The sequence below is a fragment of the Bombina bombina genome, chromosome 7 (genome assembly GCF_027579735.1).
Source record: "Bombina bombina isolate aBomBom1 chromosome 7, aBomBom1.pri, whole genome shotgun sequence".
Lineage (NCBI taxonomy): Eukaryota > Metazoa > Chordata > Amphibia > Anura > Bombinatoridae > Bombina > Bombina bombina.
In genome coordinates, this window is record NC_069505.1 from 533951098 (window position 1) to 533963411 (window position 12314).

The window sequence follows — 12314 nt, forward strand, 5'->3', positions numbered from 1 at the left end:
ATTTATGCTTACCTAATAAATTACTTTCTCCAACGGTGTGTCCGGTCCACGGCGTCATCCTTACTTGTGGGATATTCTCTTCCCCAACAGGAAATGGCAAAGAGTCCCAGCAAAGCTGGTCACATGATCCCTCCTAGGCTCCGCCCACCCCAGTCATTCGACCGACGGACAGGAGGAAATATATATAGGAGAAATCATATGATACCGTGGTGACTGTAGTTAGAGAAAATAATTCATCAGACCTGATTAAAAAAACCAGGACGGGCCGTGGACCGGACACACCGTTGGAGAAAGTAATTTATCAGGTAAGCATAAATTCTGTTTTCTCCAACATAGGTGTGTCCGGTCCACGGCGTCATCCTTACTTGTGGGAACCAATACCAAAGCTTTAGGACACGGATGAAGGGAGGGAGCAAATCAGGTCACCTAAACGGAAGGCACCACAGCTTGCAAAACCTTTCTCCCAAAAATAGCCTCTGAAGAAGCAAAAGTATCAAATTTGTAAAATTTGGCAAAAGTGTGCAGTGAAGACCAAGTCGCTGCCTTACATATCTGGTCAACAGAAGCCTCGTTCTTGAAGGCCCATGTGGAAGCCACAGCCCTAGTGGAGTGAGCTGTGATTCTTTCAGGAGGCTGCCGTCCGGAGTCTCATAAGCCAATCGGATAATGCTTTTAAGCCAAAAGGAAAGAGAGGTAGAAGTCGCTTTTTGACCTCTCCTTTTACCAGAATAAACAACAAACAAGGAAGATGTTTGTCTGAAATCTTTAGTAGCCTCTAAATAGAATTTTAGAGCATGGACTACGTCCAAATTGTGTAACAAACGTTCCTTCTTTGAAACTGGATTCGGACACAAAGAAGGTACAACTATCTCCTGGTTAATATTTTTGTTGGAAACAACTTTCGGAAGAAAACCAGGCTTAGTACGCAAAACCACCTTATCTGCATGGAACACCAGATAGGGCGGAGAACACTGCAGAGCAGATAACTCTGAAACTCTTCTAGCAGAAGAAATTGCAACCAAAAACAAAACTTTCCAAGATAATAACTTAATATCTACGAAATGTAAGGGTTCAAACGGAACCCCTTGAAGAACTGAAAGAACTAGATTTAGACTCCAGGGAGGAGTCAAAGGTCTGTAAACAGGCTTGATTCTAACCAGAGCCTGAACAAATGCTTGAACATCTGGCACAGCTGCCAGCCTTTTGTGAAGTAAAACAGATAAAGCAGAGATCTGTCCCTTCAGAGAACTTGCAGATAATCCTTTCTCCAAACCTTCTTGTAGAAAGGATAGAATCTTAGGAATTTTTATCTTGTTCCATGGGAATCCTTTAGATTCACACCAACAGATATATTTTTTCCATATTTTATGGTAAATTTTTCTAGTTACAGGCTTTCTAGCCTGAATCAGAGTATCTATTACAGAATCTGAAAACCCACGCTTTGATAAAATCAAGCGTTCAATCTCCAAGCCGTCAGTTGGAGGGAAACCAGATTCGGATGTTCGAATGGACCTTGAACAAGAAGGTCCTGTCTCAAAGGTAGCTTCCATGGTGGAGCCGATGACATATTCACCAGGTCTGCATACCAAGTCCTGCGTGGCCACGCAGGAGCTATCAAGATCACCGAAGCCCTCTCCTGATTGATCCTGGCTACCAGCCTGGGAATGAGAGGAAACGGTGGGAATACATAAGCTAGGTTGAAGGTCCAAGGTGCTACTAGTGCATCTACTAGAGTCGCCTTAGGATCCCTGGATCTGGACCCGTAGCAAGGAACCTTGAAGTTCTGACGAGACGCCATCAGATCCATGTCTGGAATGCCCCATAATTGAGTTATTTGGGCAAAGATTTCCGGATGGAGTTCCCACTCCCCCGGATGGAATGTCTGACGACTCAGAAAATCCGCTTCCCAATTTTCCACTCCTGGGATGTGGATTGCAGACAAGTGGCAGGAGTGATCCTCCGCCCATTGAATTATTTTGGTCACTTCTTCCATCGCCAGGGAACTCCTTGTTCCCCCCTGATGATTGATATATGCAACAGTCGTCATGTTGTCTGATTGAAACCTTATGAATTTGGCCTTTGCTAGTTGAGGCCAAGCTTTGAGAGCATTGAATATCGCTCTCAGTTCCAGAATGTTTATCGGGAGAAGAGATTCTTCCCGAGACCATAGACCCTGAGCTTTCAGGGGTTCCCAGACCGCGCCCCAGCCCACCAGACTGGCGTCGGTCGTGACAATGACCCACTCTGGTCTGCGGAAGCTCATTCCCTGTGACAGATTGTCCAGGGTCAGCCACCAACGGAGTGAATCTCTGGTCTTTTGATCTACTTGAATCGTCGGAGACAAGTCTGTATAATCCCCATTCCACTGTCTGAGCATGCACAGTTGTAATGGTCTTAGATGAATTTGTGCAAAAGGAACTATGTCCATTGCTGCAACCATCAATCCTATTACTTCCATGCACTGCGCTATGGAAGGACGAAGAACAGAATGAAGTACTTGACAAGAGCTTAGAATTTTTGATTTTCTGACCTCTGTCAGAAAAATCCTCATTTCTAAGGAATCTATTATTGTTCCCAAGAAGGGAACTCTTGTTGACGGGGACAGAGAACTTTTTTCTTTGTTCACCTTCCATCCGTGAGATCTGAGAAAGGCTAGGACGATGTCCGTATGAGCCTTTGCTTTTGACAGAGACGACGCTTGAATCAGGATGTCGTCCAAGTAAGGTACTACTGCAATGCCCCTTGGTCTTAGAACCGCTAGAAGGGACCCTAGTACCTTTGTGAAAATCCTTGGAGCAGTGGCTAATCCGAATGGAAGTGCCACAAACTGGTAATGCTTGTCCAGAAAAGCGAACCTTAGGAACTGATGATGTTCCTTGTGGATAGGAATATGTAGGTACGCATCCTTTAAATCCACGTTAGTCATAAATTGATTTTCCTGGATAGTAGGTAGGATCGTTCGAATAGTTTCCATTTTGAACGATGGAACCTTGAGAAATTTGTTTAGGATCTTGAGATCCAAAATTGGTCTGAATGTTCCCTCTTTTTTGGGAACTATGAACAGGTTGGAATAAAAACCCATCCCTTGTTCTCTTATTGGAACTGGATGAATCACTCCCATCTTTAACAGGTCTTCTACACAATGTAAGAATGCCTGTCTTTTTATTTGGTTTGAAGATAATTGAGACCTGTGGAACCTTCCCCTTGGGGGTAGTTCCTTGAATTCCAGGAGATAACCTTGAGAAACTATTTCTAGCGCCCAAGGATCCTGAACATCTCTTGCCCAAGCCTGAGCAAAGAGAGAAAATCTGCGCCCCACCAGATCCGGTCCCGGATCGGGGGCCATCCCTTCATGCTGTTTTGGTAGCAGTGGTAGGCTTCTTGGCCTGCTTACCCTTGTTCCAGCCTTGCATTGGTCTCCAGGCTGGTTTGGGTTGTGAAGTATTACCCTCTTGCTTAGAGGATGTAGAATTAGAGGCTGGTCCGTTTCTGCGAAAGGGACGAAAATTAGGCTTATTTTTAGCCTTAAAAGACCTATCCTGTGGGAGGGCGTGGCCCTTTCCCCCAGTGATGTCTGAAATAATCTCTTTCAAATCAGGTCCAAATAATGTTTTACCCTTGAAAGGGATGTTAAGCAATTTTGTCTTGGAAGACACATCCGCTGACCAAGACTTTAGCCAAAGCGCTCTGCGCGCCACGATAGCAAACCCTGAATTTTTCGCCGCTAATCTAGCTAATTGCAAAGCGGCATCTAAAATAAAAGAGTTAGCCAATTTAAGTGCTTGAACTCTGTCCATAACCACCTCATACGAAGATTCTTTATTGAGCGACTTTTCCAGTTCCTCGAACCAGAAACACGCTGCCGTAGTGACAGGAACAATGCATGAAATTGGTTGTAGAAGGTAACCTTGCTGAACAAAAATCTTTTTAAGCAAACCCTCTAATTTTTTATCCATAGGATCTTTGAAAGCACAACTATCTTCGATAGGAATAGTAGTGCGTTTGTTTAGAGTAGAAACCGCCCCCTCGACCTTGGGGACTGTCTGCCATAAGTCCTTTCTGGGGTCGACTATAGGAAATAATTTCTTAAATATAGGGGGGGGGGGACAAAAGGTATGCCGGGCCTTTCCCACTCTTTATTTACTATGTCCGCCACCCGCTTGGGTATAGGAAAAGCGTCGGGGGGCACCGGAACCTCTAGGAACTTGTCCATCTTACATAATTTCTCTGGAATGACCAAATTGTCACAATCATCCAGAGTAGATAATACCTCCTTAAGCAGTGCGCGGAGATGTTCTAATTTAAATTTAAATGTCACAACATCAGGTTCAGCTTGTTGAGAAATTTATCCTGAATCTGAAATTTCTCCCTCAGACAAAACCTCCCTCATGGCCCCTTCAGATTGGTGTGAGGGTATGTCAGAACAGTTATCATCAGCGTCCTCTTGCTCTACAGTGTTTAAAACAGAGCAATCGCGCTTTCTCTGATAAGTAGGCATTTTGGATAAAATGTTTGCTATAGAGTTATCCATTACAGCCGTTAATTGTTGCATGGTAATAAGAATTGGCGCACTAGATGTACTAGGGGCCTCTTGTGTGGGCAAAACTGGTGTAGACACAGAAGGGGATGATGTAGTATCATGTTTACTCCCCTCATTTGAGGAATCATCTTGGGCAATATCATTATCTGTGGCATTGCTGTCCCTACTTTGTTTGGACACTATGGCACAATTATCACATAAATTTAAATGGGGAGACACCTTGGCTTTCATACATATAGAACATAGCTTATCTGATGGTACAGACATGTTAAACAGGCTTAAACTTGTCAACAAAGCACAAAAAATGTTTTAAAATAAAACCGTTACTGTCACTTTAAATTTCAAACTGAAAACACTTTATTACTGAATATGTGAAAAAGTATGAAGGAATTGTTCAAAATTCACCAAAATTTCACCACAGTGTCTTAAAGCATTAAAAGTATTGCACACCAAATTTCAGAGCTTTAACCATTAAATTAACGGAACCGGAGCCGTTTTTACATTTAACCCCTATACAGTCCCAGCTATATGCTTTGCTGAGACCCAACCAAGCCCAGAGGGGAATATGATACCAAATGATGCCTTCTATAAGCTTTTTCAGTGATTCTTAGCTCCTCACACATGCATCTGCATGCCTTGCTCTCCAAAAACAACTGCGCATTAGTGGCGCGAAAATGAGGCTCTGTCTATAACTAGAAAAGGCCCCCATCTGAAAAAGGTGTCCAACACAGTGCCTGCCGTTTTTCTAAACAATCCCCAAGATTATAATAACCATTAATAGTTAGAATCTGCAAAATATGCCTAGCAAAGCAATCGTTTTAGCCCAGAAAAATGTCTACCAGTTTTTTAAGCCCTTATGAAGCCCTTTATTGTTTTATTTAACTAAGAAAATGGCTTACCGGTCCCCATAAGGGGAAATGACAGCCTTCCAGCATTACATAGTCTTGTTAGAAATATGGCCAGTCATACCTTAAGCAGAAAAGTCTGCCAACTGTTTCCCCCAACTGAAGTTACTTCATCTCAACAGTCCTGTGTGGAAACAGCAATCGATTTTAGTAACTTCTGCTAAAATCATCTTCCTCTTACAAACAGAAATCTTCATCTTTTTTCTGTTTCAGAGTAAATAGTACATACCAGCACTATTTTAAAATAACAAACACTTGATTGAAGAATAAAAACTACATTTAAACACCAAAAAACTCTTAACCATCTCTGTGGAGATGTTGCCTGTGCAACGGCAAAGAGAATGACTGGGGTGGGCGGAGCCTAGGAGGGATCATGTGACCAGCTTTGCTGGGACTCTTTGCCATTTCCTGTTGGGGAAGAGAATATCCCACAAGTAAGGATGACGCCGTGGACCGGACACACCTATGTTGGAGAAATATATATATATATATATATATATATATATACACATACAGTATATATCTAACAATCTTGTAAATAAGAAAGTATACCATGGCATGTTTGCCTTAAAATATCCTATAACGTCTTATAAAAACTGTATATTTGTTAAAGGAGAACGGGTACTGATACCCTCTGTTGGTGATACGGCACCTATCAGTTAAATATTTCCAAACACTAATATTATTAATATATTTTTCAAGAGCTGAAGAAGGCGTCAATAATGTGAGAACATTAGTAGTGCGTTTTGCAGTATAAATTTAACATTATAAGAGTACAAACAATAAATGAGTGAGAAACACAGTGAACATATCTTACATGTGGAAATGCCATATTTTTAAAGCATACAGGACTAGTGATAGTAGATCGGGATTCTCTTCAGCCTGTGTCAAGTCTTGTGGATGACTGGATTTTTACAGCAGAAAAGTGCGGAAGGTACCGTAGAGCTGCAACTGTTATGCCGTTGAGAGAATTTGTCGGTATAGTTATCTCAGTCTCACAGGGTGCTGATGGTGGATCACTTAAAAAGGATGATTCTTCCCAAATGTTTCCAGATGTAGATCTGAGTGCTGATAGTCCGTTGCCGCTAGTGAGTGTGTCGCCGTAGGCTTCTGTAGCAAGGTTTCCCAGCAGGGGAGGCTGCGCTGTGCTCTTCAAGCCCTGTATTGTGATTTTAAGGGGATTTGACACTGTTAGGCTATGTTGCGCCGGGGCGGATGACCTGGTCACGTGTGAAACAGAGGGCTCCAGGTGATTGTATATCCGTGTGGACAGCTTATTATTATCGTTGTGCTGGTCATCTTGAGGTTCTTTGGGTAACACACAAGTCTTTAATTCAACTGTGGGAGCGCGTTGGAAGCAAGGGGTTTTCTCTACAAGATGCTGTATTTTCCGGTCATTTTTTTAGAGTCCTGTTCCAGTTCTTTCCCATGTAAGTGCTCTGGTGGCGATTTGTAGCATTCTATGAAGTCTTTAGGCAAGGATCTCTGGCAGAGTTTATCTAGCAGGATCTCTAGTTTAGCAAAGCGTTGCTCTAAAATCTGCTCTAGGTCGCTCTCCCATTCAGTCGCCATCTTGGAGTATGCTTCTAATGGCTATGTTAAGCATTGTAAATTTGTTAGGCTGTGCAGATGTGAATAGTATATCGTACCATACGGTGTGAAAAAAAAGCTTAGTAAGACAGGTATCAGCAGTCAGCACTGTTAACCCGGTGGGCGGGATCGCTGCCTAGAAGTAGACCGCCACCTTAGGCCCTATGCTGCCGATCTGTGACTCTGGTTTCATGAATACAGCAACTATAAGCTGGAATATAGCCACATGCTTTTATGTAGCTATTATTTGATTGTTGGTGATGAAAGATATGCTGTTTGAGCTCAACGATTGGTGGATTAGAGAGGATTCTGTTAGAGCACACAGAGAATGCGTCCTGTTAGGTACACCGTTCGGACACTCCCCCCCACATCTCTCGTCTTTCTATGTGGATTGTGCTATTAATAGTGCGGTCTTACTGCCAGCGATGAGACCGCTCTATTTCCGATGACAAGACGGGAAGGTATAATAGCGTGGTCGTGCCGCTTGTGGCAGGACCAACGCTATTATAAGAAAGAAAAATCTTAACAAACGGTGGTTAAGGGATTAATCTGTACGGTCTGCTTAAGAAACATTCTACACATTATATGACATACATATGAATACTGATGTTACCTTTGCAATGTCACGCTTTCCAGGGTCATCGGAAGCAGCGTACAAGGACCCAAGGATTTTCATAGTCTCATAATTGTTAGGATATACCTTGAGAACCTTCTCAAAGCAGTGCGCTGCGTTCACTTTGTCTTCTCTGTAAATGTACATTTGCCCTAAACCAAAAAAGGGCAAGACGAACATGGCGGCTGCAAACTGGGTAGCTTGGTAATAGTAATGGAAGGCCAATACATAATCTTCCTGCAAGGAAAAAAAAAACATTTAAATTCCCCCTATTGCTTCGTTGCTTCAATCCCCAGTAATGTATTGAAGTGATTACTTTTCTTACATAGTTGAGTAACTTTGAATCTTACTCCAATAGTAAAATAAAACATTTTGCCACTGTAACTGAACTATTTATTCCATCTCCAGTTTAAGCCTTAAAGGGACATGAAAACACAAATTTTTCAATTGTGATTAAGACAATTTACTTCTATTACCAAATTCTCTTCACTCATATGGTTTTCTTTAATGAAGAGATACCTAGGTAGGCATCCGGAGCACTACATGACAGGAAATATTGCTGCCATCTAGGGCAAGATTACATATGCGGCATCACCCGCAAAAGCCGGCGACGCCGGTTTTTACACGGTTTTGGTATCACATATACAGTGCCGCATATATATGGGTACATGGGTAGCTTAGGTCTTTTTAGTGTTAGGTTTTTTTATTTGGGGGGGTTTGGTGAGTGGGGGGTGTTACTGTTAGAGGGAACTTAGTATTTTTTTAACCCCTTAATGACCGGACCATTTTTCAATTTTCTTACCCTTAATGACAATGGCTATTTTTACATTTCTGCTGTGTTTGTGTTTAGCTGTAATTTCCCTCTTACTCATTTACTGTACCCACACATATTATATACCGTTTTTCTCGCCATTAAATGGACTTTCTAAGGATACCATTATTTTCATCATATCTTATAATTTCCTATAAAAAAAATATAAAATATGAGGAAAAAATTGAAAAAAACACACTTTTTCTAACTTTGACCCCCAAAATCTGTTACACATCTACAATCACCAAAAAACACCTATTCTAAATAGTTTCTAAATTTTGTCCTGAGTTTAGAAATACCCAATGTTTACATGTTCTTTACTTTTTTTGCAAGTTATAGGGCCATAAATACAAGTAGCACTTTGCTATTTCCAAACAACTTTTTTTCAAAATTAGCGCTAGTTACATTGGAACCCTGATATCTGTCAGGAATACCTGAATATCCCTTGACATGTATATATTTTTTTTTAGAAGACAACCCAAAGTATTGATCTAGGCCCATTTTGGTATATTTCATGCCACCATTTCACCGCCAAATGTCATCAAATAAAAAAAAAAGTTCACTTTTTCACAAATTTTGTCACAAACTTTAGGTTTCCCACTGAAATTATTTACAAACAGCTTCTGCAATTAAGGCACAAATGGTTGTAAATGCTTCTTTGGGATCCCCTTTGTTCAGAAATAGCAGACTTATATGGCTTTGGCATTGCTTTTTGGTAATTAGAAGGCCACTAAATGCTGCTGCGCACCACACGTAAATTATGCCCAGCAGTGAAGGGGTTAATTAGGTAGGTTGTAGGGAGCTTGCAGGGTTAATTTTAGCTTTAGGGTAGAGATCAGCCTCCCACCTGACACATCCCACCCCCTGATCCCTCCCAAACAGTTCTCTTCCCTCCCCCACCCCACAATTGTCCCGCCATCTTAAGTACTGGCAGAAAGTCTGCCAGTACTAAATAAAAGGAGTTTTTCTTTTTTTTAATAAAAAAAAAATAAAATGTTTTAGCTGTGATGGACCCCTGCCTTAGCCCCAACCTCCATGATCCCCCCCCCAGCTCTCTAACCCTCTCCCCTACCTAATTGCCGCCATCTTGGGTACTGGCAGCTGTCTGCCAGTACCCAATTTGCCCCAAAAACAAGTGTTTTTTTTGCAATTTTTTGCAATTTTTAATGTTTTCTGTAGTGTAGCAGCCCCCCACAATACCCCAACCCCCTCCCCCTCCCAGATCCTTATATATTTATTTATTTTTAATACATTTTTCCCCCCTCTTCCTTTCTCATTGGTGTCAGTGGCCAGCTAATCGCGCGCGCGCACGCGCGCCCCCGCACGCTCCCGGCACCCGGCGTGCACATAGCACTTACAGGAACCGGATGCCGGGTAGCGATGGGCCGCCCACCCGCCTCCCTGATATGCTCCCACCCACCAACGAACCGGCACCATCGCTACCGGTGCAGAGAGGGCCACAGAGTGGCTCTCTCTGCATCGGAGTCTTCTGAAAAGGTATTGCAGGATGCCTCCATATGGAGGCATCACTGCAATACCCTGAGAGCTGCTGGAAGCGATTGCGATCGCTTCCAGCACTCTCTTAGACAACTGACGTACCAGGTACGTCTATTGTCATTAACTGTTAGTTAATGCATGACGTACCTGGTACGTCAGTTGTCATTAAGGGGTTAAGGAAAAAAGTAGTTTGCATGGAAAAACAAATAAAAACTGTTGGCAAATATTTTTTTTTTACAAATTCCAAAGTAAGTAAAATTAGTTACATAGTCATGCTATCTGGCGAAGTCTGATCCACCCCTATCAGTGTTTAGCATCAGAAACACAGGCATTGTATTTCACAGCTGCTTATTTGCTTCTAGGCATGCTCCAGCAGATAATGAGTGTCTACTTCTGCATTCTACCAAAGCAAAGGTAGATATAGATACAGCCATAGAAGGAAATGTGTAGGGGGAGTTAGAGCTGTATAATTTGGAAACATAAAAGAAAGGGTTAATAGTGAGGCACTGCAGTATAAATTTGCAGGTTAAGTAATTAAAGAAGATATTATTATATTGTGTCTCTTTCCCAACTTGTTTTATGTCCCTTTAAAATTGTATGCTCTATCTGAATCATGAAATAATCATTTTGGGTTTCATAGCCCTTTAATGCACTGGTTTCAAATCTGTCCTCAGGCTTCCCTACCAGGCCATATTTTGGGGATATCTGAACTAGAGCACAGGTGAAATAATCATCTGATTAGTAAACCTAGTTAGTTTACCTGCTCTCATCCAAGGTAATCTGGAAAAGCTGGCCTGTTGGGGAGGTTTAAAGGGAAATAAAAGGTTTAGTCATGTGTAGTAAAACAATGTTGGATTATACTTTCAGCATTTATTTTGCATGTTTTTAGTTCTGAAAATTGTAGAATTTCTAATTCTCAGAACTGGAAATGCACTCTGCAGACTTCTCAAGGCTCACCCTGCTACATACCATGTCCAAATTGGCTAACAATCCTAATACTAACAATATAACCATGGCAAGCCTTGTCAGCTGCAGACTCAAGTCCGGATTGGCTCTTCCAAATGAGGCAAGTGGGTGGAGTTTAACTATTGGAAAACAACTGCAGCAAAATAAAAAAGAAAATGTATGCTTACCTGATAAATTTGTTTCTTTTTAGACACGATGAGTCTATGGATCATCATCATCATTACTTATGGGATATTCACCTCCTGGTCAGCAGGAGGAGGCAACAAGCACAACAGCAGAGCTGTTAAATAGCTCCTCCCTTCCCTCCCACACCAGTCATTCGACCGAAGTTAGGAAGAGAAAGGAAAAGCCAAGGTGCAGAGGTGTCTGACGTTTACAAAAAAAAACAAAAAACCTGTCTTAAAAGAACAGGGCGGGCCGTGGACTCATCGTGTCTAAAAAGAAACAAATTTATCAGGTAAGCATACATTTTATTTTATTTTTAAAGACACAATGAGTCCACGGATCATCATCATTACTTATGGGATACAATACCCAAGCTAGAGGACACAGATGATACGGGAGGGACAAGACAGGGAACCTAAACTGAAGGCACCACTCCTTGAAGAACCTTTCTCCAAAAAGCGGCCTCAGACGAAGCAAAAAGTAAATTTATGCTTACCTGATAAATTAATTTCTTCTATGGTACGACGAGTCCACGGATTCATCCTCTACTTGTGGGATATTATCCTCCTGCTAACAGGAAGTGGCAAAGAGCACCACAGCAGAGCTGTCTATATAGCTCCTCCCTTAGCTCCACCCCCCAGTCATTCGACCGAAGGTACAGGAAGAAAAAGGAGAAACTAAAAGGTGCAGAGGTGACTGAAGTTTAAAATAAAAAAATATAATCTGTCTTAAAATGACAGGGCGGGCCGTGGACTCGTCGTATCATAGAATAAATTAATTTATCAGGTAAGCATAAATTTACTTTTCTTCTATAAGGTACGACAAGTCCACGGATTCATCCTTTACTTGTGGGATACAATACCAAAGCTACAGGACACGGATGAACGGGAGGGACAAGACAGATGGCTAAACAGAAGGCACCACTGCTTGAAGAACTTTTCTCCCAAAAATAGCCTCCGAAGAAGCAAAAGTATCAAATTTGGAAAATTTGGAAAAGGTATGAAGCGAAGACCAAGTCGCAGCCTTACAAATCTGTTCAACAGAAGCATCATTTTTAAAAGCCCATGTGGAAGCCACCGCTCTAGTAGAGTGAGCTGTAATTCTTTCAGGAGGCTGCTGTCCAGCAGTCTCGTATGCCAAACGGATGATGCTTTTCAGCCAAAAAGAAAGAGAGGTAGCTGTAGCTTTTTGACCTCTACGTTTCCCAGAATAGACAACAAACAAAGA

General features: G+C 41.9%; 1 protein-coding gene across 1 annotated transcript in view; it reads right to left on the reverse strand.

Annotated features, from left to right (window-relative positions):
• Nucleotides 1-12314, reverse strand: part of LOC128636500 (RNA polymerase-associated protein CTR9 homolog) — a 741649-nt gene that overhangs the window by 545567 nt on the left and 183768 nt on the right. The window contains exon 9 of the mRNA XM_053689508.1: nucleotides 7649-7885. Coding sequence (XP_053545483.1) covers nucleotides 7649-7885 — 237 coding nt within the window. The remainder of the gene's footprint in view (nucleotides 1-7648; nucleotides 7886-12314) is intronic.